A 23,974-nucleotide genomic window follows, 5' to 3' on the forward strand; every position below is an offset into this window, starting at 1 on the left:
ACACCACACCACACACATCACACACTACACACACACCACACACACACATCACACACCACACTACACCACACACATCATACACTACACACACACCACACACACATCACACACCACACATACACCACACCACACACAAAGAGGGAGAGAGAGCAATGACAATAAGCAATTACAGAAACAAGGTAAACAGACCCAGAGAGGCTGGGTAATAAGGATGGCCCGAGTGGGGGAACACATGGCTCTCCCGGGGAAAGAGAAACAGAAGAGATCTTGTGGGTGGGGTGGAGGGGGTAGTGGATGGGAATGGGGATGGGAACATGAGAGATCAGTTTGGGATGGGTGGAGGAGGAAAGTACTAAAAGAGATGACTTGAAAGGGGCATTTTGGGGTTAGGTAGAAGCCTGGTGCAAGGGAACCCCCCAGGAATCTACAAGGATGACCCCAGCTAAGACTCCCAGCAATAGCAGATATGCAGCCTGAACTGGCCAGATCCTGTGACCAGGCAAAACTACCAGTGGAGGGACTGGGACACCAGCCCAGCCACACAACCTTCCACCTACAGTCTGTCCTGTCTATGGGATGTGCTGGGGTAAGGGTGGCCCAGAGATCGTGGGAGTGGCCCAGCCTGAGATCCGCGCCATGAGGGTCAGCCTACCCCTGACACTGTCTGGAGGGCCAGCACCCAAAGGCTGTATGGCACAGAGACCTAGGACAGAACCAAACACAACTGGAGGAGGAAGTGGCAATGTAATGATGCCTAATGGTATTCTGCTATACTCATAGATTGTTGACCACCCGATTGTCATCAGAGAGCCTTCATCCAGTAACTGATGGAAACACATGCAGAGACCCACAGCAAAATATTAAGCCAGGTTGGGGGAATCCTGCTGAAGAGAGGGAGGAAGGATTGTAGGAGCCAGAGGGGTCAAGGGCATCACAAGAAAACCCACAAAAACAACTAATCTGGCTCATAGGAGCTCATAGAGTCTGAACCAAGTCTGCATGGGACCAACCTAGGCCCTCTACATATATGTGACAGTGTGTAGCTTGGTCTATTTGTGGGAACCCTAACAGTGGGAACAAGGGCTGTCCCTAACATTTTGGCTTTTGGGAACCTATCCCTCATACTGGGTTGCCTTGCCCAGCCTTAAATAAAGGGGAGGTGCTTAATAGTCCTGCAACTTGATAGGCCATGCTTTGCTGATACCCATGGGAGGCCTTCCTGCCCCTTTCTGAACAGAAACAGAGGAGGACTGGATCGGGGTAGGTAGAGAATGGGAGAAAAGGAGGGAGGGGAAACTGCAGTTGGGATATGAAATAAATTTAATTAAAATAAAAACAAACCAATGTAATCAGCTCCTAGACCCTATCTTAAAAACAAGCTGGACGGCTCCCGAGAAATGGTATCTGATGAGGATCTCTGGCCTGCAGATCCACACACCCAGAAAGTGAAAAACGAAGAAGAAAAAACATCAGGAAAATAGGGCCCTGGGGAATGACTCCATGGAGGGAAGCGAGGTGGGGGTGCAGCTTTGAAAGAGAGGGCTGGGGAGGCCAGCAGAGAGGGTGAAAGGAAATACTGATCCTGTGGACAAGGTGGGGATAACCAAGATGGCTCTCTAATGGTGCAGTGGTTTGGATGAGAACGGCCCCATCAGCTCATCTGTTTGAAGGCTTAGTCACCAGGGAGTGGCACTATGAGCATTTGAAGGGCTAAAAGGTGTGGCCTCTGTGAACCCTAGAATGAAACTCATGTCTAAGCATGTTCTAAACATTGCCATCTCCACTAGCAAAACTGTTCTCAAGTTTCATGCTCACTCTAAAAACAAGTCATCTGTTGGCCAGTACAACCCAGGACCACAAATGTTTTTGAGAATTCAGGGGGACAGATCAAAAGGACATGCAGACTAAGCCGACTCCTAATCCTGATATGAGGTTGGCTGTCTCATTCGCTCGCTCAACAAATACTCAGAGGCATGTGTTCTCTGACCCTGTGGTAGGGGCTGAGGATGTGCCAGAGATCAGAACAGTACAGCTTAAAAAAAAAAAGAGGTGTGGCCATGTTGGAGGAAGTGCATCACTGGGGGTGGGCTTTGAGGCTTCAAAAGCCCACACCAAGCCCAGAGTCTCTCTCTCTCTCTGCCTATGGCTCAGGATATAGCTCTCAGCTCCGTCTCCAGTACCATGCATAGTTGCTGCCATGCTCCCTGTCATGAAGATAATGGACTATGCCTCTGAAACTGTAAGCAAGCCCCAGTGACATGCTTCCTTTTAAAAGACTTGCCTTAGTCATGGTGTCTTTTCACAGCAATAGCTCAGTGACTGACGGGAGCATGTGGAAGTTAAGTCTAGCTCATCTGTGTGTAGATGTAGGAGGGATGCCCCTACAGAGCCAACACAGATAACAATGGCAGCAAGGGCTGGCAAGAAGGTACCAGGCATTCCTGGCCTCAACATGTTTCCAGACAGCAATGGGACCACCATGACAGAGACCTAAGGGTCTAGGGGCTCAAGAGGCCTTCATGCTAGCTCCCTGGTGGCTGGGTTCTGTTTCTACGGAAGAACAGGTGATGGCAGGGAGAGGCGGGGGCAGGACTCTTTCTCAGTGGGTGTCACGAGGTGTTATGGTGCAGCTGGAGGCTGGTGACGCAAAGATGAGTAACAGAAGGCCTGGAGGTGATGGGGAGCTGCCAGTGTGATTCCAAAAAGAACTGAGCCCCAAGGTGGGTAATAAATATAGTTAGGTCTAAATAGGAAGCAATAAGCCAAGGAAAAAGGCACTGTGGTTGTGAGCAGTGGCTTGGGGGTGGGGCACCGAGTGCTGCAATGACACCAAGGTTTCTGTTTTCAATGCTCAGTTCAGCCCCCAAGGTAGACAGCAAAGGACAAACTGGGACCGAGAGGAAGATGCATGAGGCGCCTGAGTCAAACTGGACTGAGCTTTCTGCTTCCCTGCTCTGTAGGACTTCCTCTAGCAGAGCCCGTGGTGTCAGTAACGATACAGGGGATCCATGCGGTCACTCTGTCGCACAGGACAGGATCTGGGTTAAGCCCACTCACATCATCTCAGCTGTATTATCTTCAAACACTTTGCTGTTCCAATGTGGCCCTAGACCAATGCCATTCTGTACAGATCATCTTTAGCTCTTTCCAAACGCGTGAGTGTAGCATGTTAGTGTATCTGCACGTGGAGGTGTGCAAATACCAATGTGTGCAGGCACCAGGTGGCCAGAGGAGGGCAGCAGAGGTCCTGTTCTAGCTTTCTTCACATATTCCTTTGAGAAGACAGAATGCGGCCCTAGGTTGGCATCCAGAAAGTCTCAGTGGTCCTCCTGCCTCTGCCTTGCACAGTTTTTCGTGTGGGTGTTGGCATCAGAGCTCAGGCCCTTGTGCTTGGCAGGAAGCATGCTTGCCCTCTGAGCCAGCTCTCAAGCCCCCAGAGCATCCTTTTCAAAATGATTTTCCTTTCTCTAGCAGCAGTGAGGAATAAGTCAGAGCACTCAGGCAGGACTGGATTCCAACTCTGCCCCTCCTCTCACCTCTCGGCTGCCCTCCACCTTCCTGATTTGTGCTTTGTGATACATATTTCTGCCACCTCTATTCCTTCAGGCAATTTGTTTTCTATTTGCAATGCCCATTGATATCAGGTAATTTATTGTGGTTTTTTTTTTGTTGTTGTTATTTTGAGACAGGGCCTCATGGCTGTGCTTGAACACTTCTGATCCTCCCTGCCTCCACCTAGTGCTGGTGTTATAGGTATGTATCATCACACCTGTTAGCATCAGATATTTTAATATACCTTTCCAAACTACTGTCTTGCAAGGGATAACATATGACACTCACCTCCAAATATCGTCTTTGGGCAACCCGGTTGATCCAGTCCTCCATTGGGGTAGAAGTCTATGTTTCCTAGTGGTTCCTTGTAACCCAGCGCTAAAAGAGAACACAGAAGGGTTGCACGGGGACCTTGCACATCCTGACACTCTGCAGGCTTAGGCAGGGACTGTGTTGTGGTGGCTGCTATCATGGCCCTTATACCTATTTAAAGGTCTTGGCCAAAGCTGTCCGCTGGTGTGTTCGAAAGCAGCAAGCAAATTGCATCAGCGTGTAGGTCAGTGCTGGCTGAGCACAAAAATGGTGGTGGAATGGAATCGCACTGTTTCTAAAGACAGGCTCTGGGCTCTTGGCCCCTGCAGGGCTGACAAGATGACCTGTTTCTTCTTTACCTTTAGTCAGAGCAATCTAATTGCCAGGAGATTCCTGAACTTCAGTGTGCATTGTGTAAATCTTCACAAAATGAAACATGAAACAGTTTTTACTTAGTAGATTAAAATCTTAAAATTTTTTGGACCTGATCTAGAGAGACGGCTCAGTGGTTAAGAGTGGCTGCTACTCCAGAGGTGCTGGGCTGGGTTCCCAACACCCACATGGTGGCTCACAGCCACCTTCAATGGTTGTAACTGTAACTCCAGTCTCAGAAGATCCAATACCTTCTTCTGGCCTCTTTGTGCACCAGGCACACACATAGTGCACAGACATACATGCAGTCAAAACACCCATATGCATAGAAATAAAAGAATAAAAATAAAAGCTTTGGACCTAAGCCAGGTGCATTTTAACAACGTCTGCAGCACAGCTCTGGGGAGATTGGAGCAAGCAACTTTGATGAAGGGTGGAGGCTGGCAGGCTTTAGGGTTGGCTCGATATCACTAGGAAAAGCAAAACTTAGGGTCTGCCTCACTGAAAAACAAAACTCACTTTTGAGAATAAATAGCAAGCTGGAGAAAGGCGGCGCACACCTTTAATACCAGCACTCAGGATGCAGAGACAGAATGCGGATCTCTGTGAGTTCGAAGCCAGCCTGGCCTAAGACAGTCAGAGCTACACAGAGAAACCCTGTCTCAAAAAAGGAAGGAAGAAAGAAAGAAAGAAAGAAAGAAAGAAAGAAAGAAAGAAAGAAAGAAAGAAAGAAAGGAAGGAAGGAAGGAAAGAAGGAAAGAAGGAAAGAAGGAAAAAGAAAAAAGATTAAAAAGCAAATTGTTTTCTTCTGTCCATCTTAAAATGGCGCTAAAAGGCTTCAACTAAGCAAGGACTACTTTGCAAATGCCACAATGATAATGGACCTGTCCACAAGAAGATATTTCCTCCAAGATAAAGTCACTGATTGTCACACAGAAGTGCCCATGGTCCAGGGTCGGGGTAATTTTAAAAAGCAAAAACTTAGTTCTGTAGTGTCTGTGTGTGTTTGCTGCGCATGTGCCAGCATGAATTTGGAGGCTGGAGGACCACCTTTGGAAATGAGGTCTCTCCCTGGCATCAGATGGGTTCCAGTGATCACACTCAGGTGGTCAGGCCAGTGGCAGCGAACACCCTTAGCTGGTTTGTTGGCCTTTGTTCCCAGTGCTGGAGCACACACCACAAACACTACCACTGAGCTACATGCTCCGCCCTAGGTTCATGGTTCCTTAGCTAGTTGTATCACAAAGAGGGCGTAAAATTAAATGAGCACTCTGCTTTGTTCCATCCCTCCTCCCCAAGTTCCCAGTTGGCTCCTCCCAGAAACATTTGGATGTAGTGGACATCTTCCCCTTTTTATTTTTTTTAGCCACAGTCTTGATATGTAGCAGCCCTTGGCACCCAACCATGAGTATTACCCCAAGCCACACCAGCATGTACCGAATAGCAGATAAGAAACCTGGCAGTTGAGAGACAGAAATGACCTGGCCGATCTACAAAGAGTGAGGAGTAGGGTCAAAAGTGCTCTTGGTGGGGAGACACTGCGCTCTCAACACAGGGAAATAAGAGAAAAAAGTCAGGCACCCTGAAAACTGTTCATCTGAGGCCAGCGGTCTATGTATAGACAAGCCAGCTCGTGCTTGATTGGATTTGATGATCACTGGGAAAACACGAGGTGAGAGAAAGAGAAATCATGTCTGCTCCATCATCAGGTCCTGGGCCTAGCTCCCCCTCCATGCTGTTGGACCACACCCCCTACACTACCCACATGAGGGGAAAAGATAGCATCAGGAGATCCGCGGGGGAGACCGTGCGTCTTGGGGTCACTAATTCTCAAAGGAGTGTTACCATCAATGTCGGAGTGGATGACGTCCACAAACTGTGCGTCGCTGGGATCTAATCTGTCCTCAGGGGGTTTCCCGTTGTACAAAGGGCCAGCAGGGTCGAGACCTAAGAGAAAAAAGCAGAGAAGCTTGGCAGCCCCACGCCATGAATCACTGAAGCTGTCTTTGATCCCTCCTGGAGAGGATGGCTCACGGCTGCAGGGCGCGCTTGGGTGAGTAATTGTTAGCATCCCAGCCCGCAGCCAGGACTCCGGTCCAGAGGGCTTTCTCCCACAGTGTGGATGGTTACCCTGGCAGTGGCTCTGAGAACAGCAGTCAGGGTGCATGGGGTGGCCCAGCGGGGGAAGGGCCCCACAGGTGAGGTCAGAAGGGTAGAGAAGCTCCACCGGTAGCTCTGGGATCTAAACCCTTGTGCGTGAAGCTACACCCATCTGCATCCCCAGTCCTTTACTTTAAGACAAAGTTCCATCATAGAGACCAGACCGTCTTGAATTAGCTATGCAGCTGACCTCCAGCTGGATATCCATCTGCCCCAGTTTCCTGTGTGCTATTAAATGAAAGGCATCAATTAAATCAAATTAAAACATTAAATTAAATTAAAGGCACCCATAACCTCTCTGATCTTCCCCACTTTAAGGATTTTAGGAATTTCAGAAACCCTCCTCAGCTCGACCTTCATTCATTTACTAACTCATTTGAACCACATCACAGAACTAGGAGGCAGTGGTGGACCAGCATGATCCCATTCTACAGCTCCCAAGACCCAGACGACTCAAGCATCCGGGCCAGACACTGGCTCTGAAGTACATGCCCCTCCATCTGCTGTGCTCAGGGTCTCTCAGCACCTAGCAAAGCCAAGGCAGCTTTGAACTCCCCCCCCCCCCGCCAGACCTGGGTTTGGAAGCTCCTGTCACACTACAGACCAGGCCGACCAAATGCATCCCATAATACCTGATCTGTTTTCTTCATCTTGGTCAGTGTTAACTGGATTTTGTTACCACAGCAATGAAACCCCGGGAAATCAGGGGAGCCACACTTGGGATTCTAGACCCACACAGTGAGAACTTACAAAGCAGCGGAGTGTGGCAAAGGCCCCTCTTATTAGACCCCTGGACAAAGACAGCTTTAAAGGCATCTTCCTTAGGAGTTTGACCTATTTAGGTTTAAATTCACTTTATTCTGGTTCTGGGTGCTGGAGAATGAAGCCAGGACCTCATGCATGCTAAGCAAGTGTGCAGCCACACAACTAGTCCCCGTGGGTGTCCCTTCAAGGACACCTGCCCTTCCTGTGTTCCACACACAATCTAAGAGGCAGGATCCTTGCTTCTGCTAGCTGTTTTTCTTCTCTCCCAATGTCCTTGGGATCCCTAGAAACGTTTCTTCATCTTCCTCCCTCCTTTCCTTACTAATCCACCCCCAGCCTCCTGTTTCAGTCCTCTCCAACTGAAACTGGCGTGGGAGGGTGGGAGGTAACATCCAGTCACTCAAGGCCAACAGGTGGCCTCTGCACAGCAAGTCTTCACACAGCTAGAAAAAACTCCACAGCCTTGGGAAGAATTTACCCAGAAATCCCCCCAACCCCATCAGTCAACACCAACCACTTCCTGCCCCCAAAATAGAGCGAGTACCCTGGCTTGGAGCCTCCTGTAGACTTGGATAAAACATTTAGCTTGGGGTATTGAGAGGAGTGGGTGTGCAAGCCACACCCCAGGACTTATAAAATGGAAGTAAAATTATGGTCCAGAACCTGAACCTATATCTGTAATTAAAAGTGTTTAGCAGTCACCTAAAATGTGTGTGTTGCATGTATGAGTATGTATGAGTATATATTAGCAAGTGTGTGTGTGCCCATGTGTCTATGTCTGTCTGTGTGTCTATGTCTGTGTCTGTATATGCATATGGAGTCCAGAGGTTGTCATTGGTTGTCTTCCTCCATTCCCCCTCCATCTTATATATTAAAGTAGGGTCTCCCACTTGAACCCTATCTAGTCCAGCTTGCTAACTTGCTCCTTCCTCTGTCATCCCAATGCTGACATTATAAGTGAACCCCACCACCCCCGGCATTTATGTCAGTGCTGGGGATCCAAACTCTGGCTCTCATACTTGCTTGGCAAGTGCTTTTATCTGCTGAGCCATCTCCCAGACTAAAATGCTTGGGAAACAAATGGGGACTTGATTTTAAGAATATGAAGGGGGCTGGAGCAATGGCTCAGCAGTTAAGAGCACTGGCTGCTCTTCCACAGGACACAGGTTCAATTCCCAGCAACTGCAAGGTGGCTCACAACCATCTATAATAGGATCTGGTGCCCTCTTCTGGCATGAAGGGCACTCATGTGTTCGTGTGTGTGTGTGTGTGTGTGTGAGAGAGAGAGAGAGAGAGAGAGAGAGACAGAGACAGAGACAGAGACAGACAGACAGACAGACAGAGAGACACACAGAGAGAAAGAACTATAGGACTGGAGAGATACCTCAGCAGAATGTTGCTCTTCTAAAGGGCCCAAGTTTAGTTCCCAGCACACAACCAGGAGATCTGATGCCCTCTTCTGGCCACTGTACACATGGTATTGGCATACACACACACATACACACACACACACATACAAAATTTAAAACTAAATTTATTTATTTATTTATTGCAAAAAAGCATAAGGCTGGGGAATATAGCTCAGATCCTAGAGTACTTATCTTACATGTAGTGATGCCATGGGCTCAATGCCCAGCATATAAAATATTAAATTAAAAAATTTAAATTTCAGCTGGATGTGGTGGTGTATGCCTTTAATCCCAAACTTGTGAGGAAGAGGCAGGTGTATCTGAGTTCGAGGCTAGCTTGGTCTACAGAGTGGGTTCCAGGATAGCAGGGCTACACAGAGAAACCCTGTCTTGTAAAAACCAAAAGAGAATAAAAAATTAAATTTTAAGCCAGATGTAGGAGAACTTAAGAAGCTAAGACAGGAATATCTCAGACTCAAGGCCAGCTTGCGGGGGGATGAGTGAGTTCAAAACTAGTCTGGATACTACGGGGCCCAGGGCAACCTGGCCACACATAATGGGGCCCAGGCCACACAGCTAGCTGTCACGGGAGGCAGCACCGGGCTCCAGGAAAAGCCATAAGCTGACACCAGCCAGGGAGGGGCATCGAAAGGGAAGTACCTGACACCCCAACCATGAGATAAGATTAGATGAGACCACAAGATGTTCCTGAGCTCAGGACTCACCTCTTCTCCTTTCGCCCAAACTCCTAGACAAATGTCAGCCATTCAGGGTCCTGAACCCTGGAAATCCCCTCACCCAACCTCTACTATGGTAAAAACCCTACCCTGACTGTGCTTGGGACTCTCAGCCGCTGCGTCGGACAGATGGGGAGTCCAAGCTTAAGCTTGAAGAAAGGCTCTTGGCTTTAACATACAGGACACGGTCCTCTAGTGGGTTTCTGGGGGACTCCATGATCTGTGCATAGCAGGTACAGAGGCATTACCTCTCTCAAAAAGACAAAAATGTTGATGGTTCAGGGGGTAAAGGCTCATGCCACCAAGCCTAATAGCCTGAGTTCAACCCCAGGACCTATGCTATGTGGAGACCTGACTTTGTGAACTGTTCTCTGGCTTTTACAAGCATGCTGTGCCACACATACGCACCCACACACATATACACACAAACAAAATATATAGAAAATAAAAACAAAACTATTTTATGTTTACAATTAAAACTGGTTAACATCTTAATTAAATATTAAATATAATGTTAAATGTTTAATTATTTTAACTATAAAAGAGAAAATATTATTTAAAAGTTTAAAATAATAGACAAAACAAAACCAGCCAGGTCTGGTATATCGATCACACTTGTAACCCCAGCACTTAGGAGACTGAGGCAGGAGAATTGCCACGGACTTATGGCCAGTCTGAGCCTAGTGTAAGTTTCTAGACCTGGGCTGCAGAGAGATATCCTGTCGCAGAGGAACAAAAACAAACAAAAAAGAAACCAAAACAAAAAGAACCCAGTGTATCTAAAGACTGGCAATGTCAACGTAACCAATATTAAATGTGAGATTTGCTTTCTGTTTTATTTTTGTTTTTTTCTGAACCTTACCAATATTAAATGTGAGATTTGCTTTCTGTTTTATTTTTGTTTTTTTCTGAACCTTACCAATATTAAATGTGAGATTTGCTTTCTGTTTTATTTTTGTTTTTTTCTGAACCTTAGTCTTCAAAAGCCAGTGCATATTCTGCACCGACAGCCCATTCCAGTTTGCACTGGGTGCGTTTCAAGTGTCCAGTGGTCACGTGCAGCTAACGGCTAATGTGTTGTTTTTCCAAGGGTGGTGGCCAGACCACCTGCATCTGCAGGCTGAAAATACAGACTCCTGATCCTGGGAGCATCTCATGACAGAGCCTGAGCCTGGCATACCTAAGACTCAGGATTCATGTATGAATGAATGAATGAATCTAAAGAGAAGTCAAACTGAGAAAGATGCCTGGAGAAGAGGGGCGTAAGAGAGGAAAACGGCAAAGCCAACAGGCCGACCTGTCCTTGTCTCGGAAATAATAGTGACTTGTGTCCTTGGGTGACAGATCACATTCCCACCCCGTGACCCAGTGAGCACACCCAAGCCAAGCAAGGATACTGGGGCAGAGAATTCTCCTGAGGCTGCAGGCACTAAACTTGAGGCTCAGAGCTGATGAGACCTGGGGACATCGTGGAGGTAGAAAATTGACTTTTGTCCAGGTCACAGACCTAGCAGAAAGCCTGGCTTGGGGAATTTCCATAGTTAGAGGGTAGGTCCACTGAAGTTCACAGCAGTTGGGAGGACAGATCTGTCAAGGGGCACAGGAGAGAACAAGGCACTTGGGTAGAAAACACTTGGCCCAGGCGTGGACTTGGCCAATTTCTTCTTAGCTCTGGTCAATGACATCAAGTTGGTAACTTGAGGTTAGTCACTACAGAGGAAGTCAGCACAAAAGCCAGCAACTGCTATAAGTCAACACCCCGTACGACACCCCACTTCAACACAACCTGGGAAAAAAACAATCCCACCTACCAAGAAAGGGACTCCTAAAGTGACACCAACCTGAACCAGCTGACTGACTCTCTCTCTCTCTCCCTCTCTCTCTCTCTCTCTCCTCCCCCACCCCCATAAAGATACATTGTTTTGTAAAATATACTGATAATTGAACTTTGAAAACTACTTTGTTTCCCTAGAAAAGTGTGTCAATTGGGTAATTGAGGCAGCTTTGGCCTTTGGGAAAAGTGGAAGAAAAGAAAACTTCCAAGACAAACTTTGGGAAGCAGTGGCCGCCAATGGGTGGGTGGGTGGGGTGCTGGAGTGGTAAGCATGCCCCCAGATATATGTTTTGAATCATCTACATTTCCTCTCCTCCCATACACGTCTATCTCACCGGCCCCCTGCATTTAAGACCTGGCGTGAGGATGGAAAGGTGAAAAGTTCTGTGCGGCATCCCTCAGCCCTGTCAGCAGCTGTGGAAAATTCCTAAGCTCCAGGCAAGAGGTCCAGAAAAGAAGTCTTTGTCCTTTAGGTTTTGGCCTGCTGCAGTTTGGCGTGTTTTCATTCTGAGTTTGCTAGAAAGCTGGTCTTTAGACAGCCAGGCCCAGCCGCCAACCCCACCCCCACCCCCCGCAGCGAGTCCCCAGCCACGCCTGGAGAGTTCTAACTATGTAGTTCAGGCCAGACTGGATTAAAAACAATCAAGGGAATCAATCAATATCCCATGGGAACTATAAGAGAAATAAAGTCACAGCAAAGCTTTTCTATGACACACCACAGTTCATAAAATGCATTACATATATTTTATTAAGTCATAGGCCAAGGTTAATGTTATCAAGGATTAGGTTGCCTGTTTGGTGCTCTCCCAGAGAGCAGCTGCCCAGGTGAGACCCTGGTCAGTGACAGAAACCTTACCTGTGATTCTTCCCAGCTTCCCAGCGTACATTTTCCCCACAAATCCAGATATGTGCGCTCCTAGACTCACTCCAATCATATAAATGTTGTCCAGAGATGCTCCGTTGGCCTAGAATTCCATTCATAAATTGTAAGAGTTCAGGAAATGGATGGCACTTGCGGGGATGTCCCAGCTGTCTGCTTTGGAGGGATATTCTTAAGTACCCTCCGTCTGCTGTCTCACTCTTTTGTAGGTGGGCATGCACACACATCTATACACTTATGTGTGCCGTCCAGAGGGCGAAAGGTCTCATGCCCGGAGAGATGGCTCATTGAGAACACTTGTTGCTTTTACAGAGGAGCCAGGTTCAATTCTCAGCCCCCAAACAGTAGCTCACAACTGTGTATAACTCAGTTCCAGGGGATCTGATGCCTCCTCTGACTTCCGTAGGCACCAGACATGCATGCGGCATACATGCATGCATGCAGGCAAAATACATGGAGATATTTTAAAAAGAAAAAATAAATCTTTCCTTTTAAGTCAGCTGCCTCCCTCAATTGAGCTCCCCACCTAATTTTTTTGAGACAGGATTTCTCAGTGAACCTGGAGATGGTTGACTTTTAGACTAGCCAGCAAGCCCTAGGGATTTTTCTCTCTCCCTTCCCAGGATCTGGGATGACAGGCAGGCACTGTGCACTGCTGTTCCCAGAGTTTTCATATAGGTTCTGGGGGATGAACTCGGGTGTTCATATTTACACACCAAGTATTTACCAATTGAACCTACTTCTGAGCCCCTATGGTCTTAATTAAATGTCAAAAGCAGGCTGGAGAAGTAGCTCAGTGGTAGAGCACCTGCCTCATATGTCATAAGCCTTAGGTTCAGTTCGCAGCATGACAGAAAAGCAGGGACCATTACAGCATCCCATAATGCCAATTCTACTACTACTTTAATACACAAATGAGGACATCGAAGCCCAGAGTTGAAGTCATCTGGCCCAAGGAAAACAGTACAAAGCAGGATTCAAACCAATCTAACCACAAATGTGTGTCTTTGGTGTCTCCATCCTGACTGCTGGTCATCGAGTAGGGACATTTTTAGGGATTCCAGAAAGTGGGGGAGGGGATATAACCCTGAAGGCAGACTGCTGAACAGCTTGCTCTGAGCCACCCACATATTACCTGCTTGATGAGGAGCTCATGTACAGCTCATGTCACCACCAGACACAGTGGTCACTGCAAGCAGTGCTTTTGCTATTGTTTACAAAGGGCAGCTCCACTGGGCTGTGGTGGCACACGCCTTTAATCCCAGCCCTCTGGAGACAGAGGCAGGCTACAAGACAAAGCTCCTTTCACAAGGTTTTTTGCCATCATCTGCAGAAGAGTATTTACAATGATATTGTCCTGTACCCCTTCCTTGTGAGGTAGGTGATGGGAGCAGCCACACCCCTTCCCCGGGTCTACTCAGATTGTCACAGTGTTTCTCCAAATGTCCCCCACCATGCAACCAAGTGATGCCCCTTTGGCTTTAAGCTCCCAAACAAGTATCCAGGGTCATCTAAGGGGAAGTCTGTCTTACCAGCATTTGGTCGATAAATTCCTTCAAAATAAGAGCTACTCTTCTAGTCTTGTCAGAGGCGTGGGTGTATATCACGGTTGTTGCTCCTCTGTTCCAGTCAACAACCACCACGTTCATCTCTTCTACATGGAGCAAACTCAAGACCAACTCCTTCATCCAAACAGGAGGGGAGCCTGTTGGCCGGAAGCCATGGATGATGAAAGTGGTTTTCTTGGTCACGTTTAGGCTCCCCAGAGCCGTGGAGTTGATGAGCTGTGCACAGGGCTGGTTTCTCTGTGTGTAGAGCATCAGCCTCACGTTTAGTTCTGTGCCAATCACCGCACTGTGGAAGCTCAGTCTGGTGAAAGACGGGCATGTTTCATCCGTGTCTGGAAATCAGAACAAGATGGCATCATGCAGTGCCTCCTACACAGGGTATCAGGCAGAAAAGTACCATGATCCACTCCTTGGGGCACTTACAATTCCTCACAGTGCCTCACAGGGCCTGTATCTTTTCACCTGTGTGAAATTGTAATGTCATGTTTGTTCGAATATTCCTAAGGAATGACCCCTGGTTGCTCTAGACATCTTTCTCCAGACTCTTTCAGGGTCAAAACCACAAGTTAGCTCAATGACGCCTTGGGCTACCCTTCCAGCCATAAGCATATTCTCACTCCCCAACTCCATCAGTGCCTGTATGTGCCTCACTTATAGCACAGTGAAATCCCTTTCAGGATGTATTCTGGGTGTTTTGCATGGGTGTGTCTGTCCTGTGAGACCTGTTGAATCGTAATTTCTAATCTGTGTGTCCTCAGAGAGACAGAACACAACACAAGAGTCATCAAAGGGTCTTCATGGTCTCTTGTGCAGCACCCTCAGCTGCAACAGTGGTCAGAGTGTGTGTGCCCTGCCCTGAGCCCCTGAAACTTCAGGCCATGTCAGCTGGCGATGGCCCCCTTTCTTATCAATTCCTCAAACTCTCCTGTCAATCCTCCATGTTGTTAGTTGAAGATGTGTTACATTTGCTTATGATGTGGAACATTTATTTAATGATGAAAAGATGTGTTGCATTCTTATGTTGCATTTGTTTAATTCTGTGAAGCTGTGTTACTTTGCCTGTCTAAAACACCTGATGGTCTAATAAAGAGCTAAAGGACCAATAGCAAGGCAGAAGAAAGGACAGGCAGAGCCAGCAGGCAGAGAGAATAAATAGAAGGAAATATCTGGGAAAAGATATCAAGCCCCCTAGCCCCATGGCCAGACATGGAGTAAGAAGGAAAGAAAAGCTATACAGAAATAGAGAAAGGTAAAAGTCTAGAGGCAAAAGGTAGAGGGGATAATTTGAGAAATACTGGCTAGAAATAAGACAAGCTAAGGCCAGATATTCATCAGTAAAAATAAGTCTCCTCCGTGTGTTTATTTGGGAGTTGGGGAGCTGGTCCTTAAAGAGCAAAGAACAAAGAGTCAAAGAGCTAAAGTAAAATAAAAAGCCGACAACACCTTCAGAACACTCTGCAGAACAGCCCTGGGAGGAAGTTGGGCTCAAGGAAGACACAGTACAAACCTGGAAGATCTTTTCGTTGCCGCTTGAGACCAGATCTTAATATAAAAGCCGTATTAAGTAAATTCGGCTTCAGACTTGCTACATAGTCCGATTTAGCCCCACGCCTGCAGCCCTCCTATCTCACTCTCGTAAATTCTAGGACTGTAGCATGCCTGGCTTGGAGCATCGCTCTGGGAATGTCACTCAGTGGGAAGTGTTTGAAGACTGCTTCCAGTCGCTAAGGAAGAATCAGCAGCAATATTGTGGAGCAACTGGGCAAGGCCTTGCTCAGTCACCACTCCAGGGCACTGCAGAAAGGCTGGTGAACTTTGTGTGTCTATAACGACAGGCTGGTGAACTTTGTGTGTCTATAACGACAGAGGATGACGAGGCCACAGTGCCACCGTCCCAGTGCTGACCTTGGAACTGGAACCCAACTGTGACAGTGTAACGCATAAACATAAAGTGAGAACCACGATCTGTCTTCTTGACAAAGGATCACCATAATAAATAGTGTAGGAGAGCTGTGGGAATGTTCTAGATTAGAGGATTCCAGAGACAGGATAAAGTAGTGCATGACTTTGCCCTAGGGTAGCTCTTGCAGTAGAAGAAAAAATGCAATAAAAATTGATATCTAGGCAATCAGGTATAAGTGTGGCCTCGGCTTTCAGTTCATGGAGACAGATAGTCACATGATGGTTGGTGTGGTGTTTTGGCTCCCGTAGGCGCATATATGTGAATGCTTAGTCATCAGGAAGTGGTCTTAGCAGTCACCATCGCTGGGGCAGACCTTTGAATAGCTGCTTTCTGGAAGAACTTTGACCTTGAAAAATCACTGTAAAAAGCAGTAAAGAATTTTTATGGTAAACAGTGGTCATTTTCCATGATCTGTGGCATTGTTTTCCTGAAGGGGCATTGCAGCCATTCCTTGACTTCGGTCACAAGATGCCTCAGGCCCACCTGAGGCTCTTGGATTATTGTGTACTGAAAATGGTACACCATAAAGGACTAAAGTCATGAGGGCCTGTGATGCTTTCCTTTAGAGAGATGAACAGATTAGATAGGACCTTGGTATGAGGAAATACTTTACCCCCAAACCAACCTTGTGTAACAATCAATAAATCAATAAATATGCCTTTGCCCGGCTGTTTGGGGTTCTGTTAATCGGAGACTGGACCTTCTTGCTGCCACACAGGCCTTAAAATTTCATCTTGAAGTGTCTTCTCTCTTGGACTAACCCACGAACCAGAGACCACTGTTTGAGAAGAGTTTAGGAGCTGTGCCTTGTTGGAGTGGGTGTGGCCTTGTTGAAGGAAGTGAGTCACTGTAGATGGACTTGGAAGTTTCAAAAGTACAGTGTAACTTCTCTCTCTCTCTCTCTCTCTCTCTCTCTCTCTCTCTCTCTCTCATCTCCTCTTCTCTCCCTCCCTCCCACAATCCCTCTGCCTGCAGTTTAGGATGTAGCTATCAACTATCCCTCCAGCCCCAAGCCTGCTATGCCTGTAACTATACCCCCACCAAGATGATAACTGACAAACCTCTCAAACTGTAAGCAAGCTCCCAGTTAAACACTTTCCTTAGAGACCTTGCTGTGGTCACTGGGTCTCTTTGCAGCATCATAAAAGAGAAAACCCCAATGCTTAGAAACTATAACTAAAGCATTTGAAGGTACAGGGCCAGACTTCTTGACAAATGATTCAGAAAGTAGAAATAGATAGCTAACTGATGATGAAATGTGTGTCCAAGTGTTGAAAATAAATTGGTCCAGGGCTGCAGGGTGGGCTTAGTGACTGAGCACAGGCTCTTGGAGGCCCAGGAAGTTCTACAAAGAACCAGTAAGTAAACCTCTGCAAAGATGTGCTGCTGTTCTGTGTGCTCCCTTATTCCTGTAGCCTTTCTAAAAGTGTTCAGTTCTTTCCAAGTAAGCAGAAAGAAGGAAAGGGCAGAGATGCAATCATGATGGGCAGAGGAGCAGATAGGCTGTGAACAATGACATCAGAAGGTAAAGTTGGCCAGATATGGTGGCACATGCTTTTTAATCCCAGCATTCAAGAAGCAGAGGGAGGTGGATCTCTGTGAGTTCAAGATTGGCCTGGGCTACATAGTAAGACCCTGTAAGAAAGAAGAGAAGGTGGTGGCGGCTGTGACAAAAGCAGGGCTGGAGATGTAGCTTCATGCTACAGCATGAGACTAGCAGTATGGATTCAGTACCTAATAGTACAAAAGAGGAAGGTGGGAAGGAATGGGGAGGGGAGGGTAGAGGAGGGATAGGGAAGAAAGGGAGGAGAGGCAGGGAAGGGAAGAAAGGAAGTAAGGAACAAATGTAGGTAGATGCTTGAGGCTTTGGTTCAAAGGGGAACGGCGGAGATTTTGAAATAAAACAAAGGTCAAGTGGCAAGATGACAGAGGTAGGGGCTGGGGTGACGGCTCAGCTGCTAAGGGCACTGACTGCTCTTGCAGGGGATCTGGTTTTGTTACCCAGCATCCACGTGGCAGTGCACAACTTCCTGTAACTCCAGTTCCAAAGGTTCTGCTGCTTTCTTCTGGCCTCCAGAGGCATGAGGCACCCACACGCATATATTCATGCAGCAATATATTCATGTAATGTATGTTTGTATGTTTGTGTGTGTGTGTGTGTGTTTGTGTGTATGTGTGTAGAGATAAAAGAGGTAAATGAAGAGTTCCGTGGTCCCTGGGTTTGGAATTTGACAGAATCTGGCTTTTGCAGTCGTACATAATGCTTCAGTCAAGAGCTGCTAGGAGAGGCCTTGGGGAGCTGCTCAGAGGCGGAACACGTGTGCATGTGCACAGGGCCCTGTGCCAACCAGGAGACAAAAGGCAGAGAGACAAATGAAGGTGTGCTGTGGACTGATCCTTCTGTACACCGTGAATATATATTACTCTCACTGGGGAACAACAAAAGGACCAGCCAATAGCTAGGCAAGATTTTTCAGGACAGAGAGGATGCTGGGAAGAAGGACAGAGTCTGGGGAGTTACTAGCCAGACTCAGAGGAAGCAGGACATGTACAAAATGAGGAAACAAGCCATGAGGCACGTGATAGAACTTAAATAAGAAATACAGGTTAATTTAGGCTGTAAAAGCTAGTTAGTAGCAAGCCTAAGTTATTAGCCAATCATTTATAATTAATATTAAGTCTCTGTGTGCTTATTTGGAAGGGGCTGGTGGGACAGAATGACCTACAGTCTGACAGAAAAGTTCACTTACAAAAGGTGAAAATGCTAATTGGTTTCCAAACACAATGTAATGACTAGAAACCTCATTATTTGAAATACAATTATTTGCAAACCACCCCATAAGGCACTATCTCACATTCTGCTTCACTGAATGAGGGCAGCTCACTTGGGAGCACAAGTCACAATACCAAGCCGGAGAGCATCTTTTGGGGCAAGCCAGAGAGGTGGTAAGGGACCAGGGACGGAACAGGAGGAGAAGACCACAAACTTGCAATGGGCCACCAAAAGGCAAGGGAACCTTGGGGCACCACAGGACACCAGAAGGCAAGGGAACCCTGGGACACTAGAAGGCAAGGGAACCCTAGACACCATGGGACACCAGAAGACAAGGGAAACTTGGGACACCACAGGACACCAGAAGGCAAGGGAACCCTGGGACACCACAGGACACCAGAAAGCAAGGGAACCTTGGGACACACTTGTTCTGAGTTCCCTCAATGGAAATTTGAGAATTAATTTGTGCTGGTCAGTTTTTTTGTCAACTTGACACCAGCTAGAGTTATCGGGCTACTTTTGGTCATGGCTTTTATCGCAGTAATAATAACCAAAGTAATACACAATGCTCTGGACCCTACCTCTACCCTGGTATAGTCAGGCATGGCTTCGGTAGTTAGTAGGTCAATGGTTCCGTGTCATCCCTTCACTTCCTCTTCCTAGAGAAGGCATGCCCTGGAGAACAGGGACTGCTCCTGTCTGCTAAAAGAGCCCTCCCTGAGCGACACCTCTCTATTTAACTGGTCATCTTACAATACAGGAGAAGCTGTAGCATTGGGCTGAGCCATGTGGGTTTTATCTGTCCACAAAGTTAAGTTTTGCTCCAGTCTGTGTAATTACTCTCCAGATGGCCTGGGGAAATCACGCTGTTTTTCACACACTGCCTGTCTGTCCAAGAGAGGAATGTGGCTGGGATTGATCCTGAGTGAGGTCATACTGGGGATGACAGATGTCCCTTTACCGAGAAGAGGACTACTTCATTATTACTAGGCCTTAAGACACATGACCCTTAGGCCAGTGGGTTAGAAGCCACACATTCATCTGGGTCCTTGAGAGACAGGAAATTGATGAGCTGAAGGCTAGCCTGGACTATCATGAGAACGTGTTATAGAGGGTGGGGAGGAATCTGTAGAAAGCACGGGGGACTTCTCCATGCCTCCTGACATGCCACTGTCCTTTAACCCCGTCTATCTGAAACATGAGAAATTGCACCTGTCTTTTCCTGGTTATTTTGGAATTCATTTACTCTGAACTAACATTTCCTCCCATCCTGTGGTCTTTTGAATGAACATGGCTCGTATATCTGCATGCTTATTCCCCAGTTGATGGACTGTTTGGAAAGGATTAGGAGGTGTGGCCTTGTTGGAGAAGATGTACCACGGGGGGTGAGCTTTGATGTTTCAAAAGCCCATGCTAGGTCTTTTCTCTCTCTCTCTCTCTCTCTCTCTCTCTCTCTCTCTCTCTCTCTCTCTCCCTCTCCCTCTCCCTCTCCCTCTCCCTCTCCCTCTCCCTCTTCTTCCTCCCATCCCCCCTTTTCTCTCTGCCTGTAGATCTGGATGTAAAGCTCTCAGCTACGGTTCCAGCACTACGCCTGTCTGCCTGTCTGCTTCTTGCCACAGCAATGGACTAACCTCTGACACCATAAGCAAGCCCCTAATTAAATACTTTTACGAGAGTTAGTTTGGTCACGGTGTCTCTTCACAGCAATAGAACAGGGACAAAGACACACCTCTATCCCATGAAAGCTGTCCTCTTACATGAATGTCCGAACTTTGTCTCGGGCATTCATCGTCAGTCTGTCTGAAGTAGTTTCTGAACTGTGCTGAGACAGAGGCTTGCCCTGCCCAATCTTTCTAACCCTTCCTTTCTTGGGGGTCAGCCCTGCAGCATGCTGGGACATCTTCTTGCCCACTCTTCCCTGCTAACAGAGCTCTTGAGCTGGTTGCTTCCTTTGACTTGGTTGGAATTTTTTTTTTATTACACTAATGAGGAATGACACACGTGTGTCATGGTGTGGAGGTCAGACAGTCGCTGGCTCTCTCCTCCTGGAGATGGAACCCTGGTTAGCAGGCTTGGCAGCAAGTGCCTTTCACCGTTGAACCATCTCACTAGTCCCCTTGGTTTGGAATTTTTTGGCTTCAAGCTCATGATGCTTCTGCCTCAGCACCCCTAGTCCTTGAATTATGGGCAAGTAAAGCCATGGCTGGTTCAAAATTAAACTTATTGTTTATTAATTTTTCCTAATTATTTTTTCTCATTGAAAAATGTTTTGTGAGTATATCATGTACATATTCATTATCCACAGAGGTCAGAAGAGGGCATCAGATCCCCTGGAACTGGAGTTCCAAATGGTTAAGAGCTGCCATGTGGGTGATGGGAATGAAGCCCGGGGCCTCTGGGAAGGCAACAAGTGCTCTTAAGCACTGAGCCGTCTCTCTAGTCCATCAGTAATTCTGCAGTGTTGATGACCAACCAACTCAGGGCCTTGTGCATTCTCCCACTGAGCTCCAGCTTTGGTTGCCAGAACTAAACATTTTAAAAAGAAAACAATGAGTTTGAGGTATCATGGACCACGTCAGAAAGGAATTTAAGCTACTTGGGGTCAGGTATTGAGTTGCTGCTGTTCTTGTTGCAGCAAATGTGTTCCCAGTATTGGAACTTTTCATTGGAGTCAAACTCTCAGCAATTTGGAGAGCATACGAACAGGAGCCATTGTGAGAAACTAGTGAGTTCAGTGGCCTCACACACAGAGAGTTCCATATGTCTTAGTTTATGATAGTGTATTTAAAGCTATGAACTATTTTATGCTTCCCAAAGGCAAACAACTTTGGGGCTATTTTATTTATTTCTTACAAAGTCAAGGTTATTCAGAGTTCAAGTAGGTAACCACAGAGTGTACTAAACTGGTTTTTCAAGCTTCACCTTCTCTCATAGTTCACTGAAACAGGAGAAACCATGCCTGTTCCTTCTGGACTCCTTACCCTGAAATAACATTTCTTACCGACGACTGGAAAATCACAGTGACATGGACTCCGTGTACAATACCCTTCAAGGAAGAACCTGCCTTCTAGTCAGAGGTGGCATAATTATTCTTTATGACCTTTCTTATGTTAAAAGAAACAGATTCAAGTAGAAAATCAAGGCAATCATCAATGACCTTTTTACCTTGTGTAGCTCAGGCTGGACTTGGCTCACTATGGAGCTGAGGATGATCTTGAACTTCTGATCTTCCTGCCTCCACTCCTTGTGTGCTGGGATTAGAGGTGCTGTACACCACATTCAGGTTTTGCAGGGCTGGGGATCAAACCCAGAGCCTCATGCAAGCTAGGCAAGCGCTTTATCAACTGAGCTACATGGAAGTCCCGCTGGCCTGCAGTCCCATCGCATTTTCTTATTATCTGGCCAGGCCTACGCACATACTGTCCATGGATGCTCCCCTGCTGTACTAGCTGAGTTAAGTGGGCATGAGTATCATCTCATAAAACTTTAAGTATTTACCATTTGGTTCCCTACAACGTTTGCTTTGTACAGTGTCTTGATGAAAAGCCAATACAGTTTTGGGGAAAGCATGGGTGTGAGAGTCAGCCCGCCATTCACCAGCTGTGTAAGCTGGCATAGCCAATTGCCTAACCTCTCTTGTGCCTCCATCTTGCATTTATAAAATGACCATCCCAATGCTAACCTTTGAGGAAATGCTACACAGAGGCAAGTTGAATTTGAAGCCAAAAGCTTGTGTCCTTACATACATGTAATTATTTGAACGTGAAATGTCTTCCACAGGTTCATGTGTTCAGACACTTGTCCCCAAACGGTGGCACTATTTGCAGAGGCTGTAGAACTCTTGGGAAGTGTGTCCTAGCTGAAGGAAATGTCCCCGAGGACTAGGCCTTAAGGATTAGAGGTTGGGCACCCTTCCAGTCCCAGTTCTCTGCTTCCTGATCTGCTCAGGTGTAACAGCATCAAGCGCTCCACCCCGACCATCAACGTCGCAAGGTGCCATGCCTTCCCACCATGAAGGACAGCATCCGTTCGCACCGTGAGCCAGAGAAACTGTTCCTCCCTTAAGTTGCTTCTGCCAGGTGTTTTGTCACAGCCACGGGGAAGTGAATTCAATACGCTCCTTACAGAGCTGAGGTATGGCTCAGAGGTAGTGCATTGCGCTTGTGGGGCCCTGGGTTCGATCCTCAGCACCACATGCATGCGCATGCACACACACAGATATCCTTATGTATTTTGAATCAACTGCACACAGTTCATCAACACGCTAGCATAAAGAGAAAAAAAGGGAAGGGACTCTCTCAATAAAGCTGTGTGATTAGGTCTGTTTACACAGCATCAACGACACTCATAAACTGCCGCACAAGGAAGTAAAGGCAGCCTTGGGCCACCAAAGAACAGGTTGCTGGTTAGAAATGACTCTTTTCACCAGCAGTACAGGTGACAGCACAAAAAGCGGTCTATCTTTAAGTAAATTTTTAACCTTTTGTTCACTATGCATTTATTTGCAATACTTTTGATAATTTAAATATTGCATTATAGCCTCACTCACTGGGAGGGCCAGATGGCTCAGTGGGTAAAGGCGCCTGCTGCTAAGCCTAGTGACCTGAGTTCGGAACCCAAAGAGTGGGAAGGAGAGAGCTGGATGCCAGCAAGTTGTTCTCTGAACTTCACCAGCACATTGTGGTGTGTGTATATATGCACACACGTGCACACATCCACAAATAATCACTTATATGTCATTTTTAGTTAAAAAGCGTGGCACTGGAGAGATGGCTCTGCAGGCAAGGTCACTGGCTGCTCCTCTAGAGCATTGCCAGCACCCACGCCGTGGCTCACAACTATCTGTAACTCCAGTCTCCGAAGAGAGGGCGCCTTCTCCTGGCCTCTGTGGACACTGCAGGCACATGGTGCACAGAATACATTCGGAAAAACACTCAGACACATAAAAATAGCCAGAAAATGAACAATCACTTGGTTTCTGAGTTTTGGTGTCCCTCCTCATACATGTTGTTTCTGGGGAATGCCGTTCACCTCACTCACCTTACGCAAGCCCCCAGACTGTCAGGGCTGGTCTAAGAATCATAAATGATGCCTAGGAGGTCTCCAGAGCCTTGGCACTCAGTAGATGCCACATAGCAACTGTTGATGTCGATGACAGACCGGGACAATACTATTTACCACCTATGGTTGGATAAAGACTTGAAGTGATGCCATCAAGAGGGCTGAAAATAAATCCCAATATAACTAATATAAAATTGCTAGGCCAATTCTAAGCTTCATTTCTCAGCATGCCTTTATGATTTTTAACAGTTTCAATCAGTTTACAAAATTGAGTTCTACCATCTCATCCTTTGCATTATTTTATTTTTAAAATTTTAAAATTTCATTATTAGTCCATGTGCGTGTGCACAGGTTCTTGCATGCCACAGCTCATGCATGGGGAAGAGTCAGTGTTCCCCTTTCACCTTTCTGTAGGTTGGGGTTCCAACTCAGCTCCCAGCCTTGTGCAGTGGGTGCTTTTACCCACAAGGCTATCTCACCAGCCCCTCACCAGTATTCGTTTAAAAAAACATCTTTGGGCATTTCTGAAAAGCATCAGAATGAACTTAATGAGTACTTTTCCTTTCCCTCTTTCTGGCACATGTATCT

The 23,974-nt window shown here is 46.9% G+C and overlaps 1 protein-coding gene across 1 annotated transcript in view; it reads right to left on the bottom strand.

Moving 5' to 3' along the window:
* Liph (lipase H) overlaps positions 1 to 23,974 on the bottom strand; it is a 45,981-nt gene that overhangs the window by 13,430 nt on the left and 8,577 nt on the right. Inside the window, exons 4-7 of the mRNA XM_005369012.1 lie at positions 13,554 to 13,921; positions 11,998 to 12,106; positions 6,082 to 6,183; positions 3,841 to 3,930 (exon numbers count right to left, since the gene is read on the bottom strand). Of these exons, the coding sequence (XP_005369069.1) occupies positions 3,841 to 3,930; positions 6,082 to 6,183; positions 11,998 to 12,106; positions 13,554 to 13,921 (669 nt within the window). The remainder of the gene's footprint in view (positions 1 to 3,840; positions 3,931 to 6,081; positions 6,184 to 11,997; positions 12,107 to 13,553; positions 13,922 to 23,974) is intronic.

The sequence above is a fragment of the Microtus ochrogaster genome, unplaced genomic scaffold (genome assembly GCF_000317375.1).
Source record: "Microtus ochrogaster isolate Prairie Vole_2 unplaced genomic scaffold, MicOch1.0 UNK43, whole genome shotgun sequence".
In the NCBI taxonomy this organism is placed as follows: Eukaryota; Metazoa; Chordata; class Mammalia; order Rodentia; family Cricetidae; genus Microtus; species Microtus ochrogaster.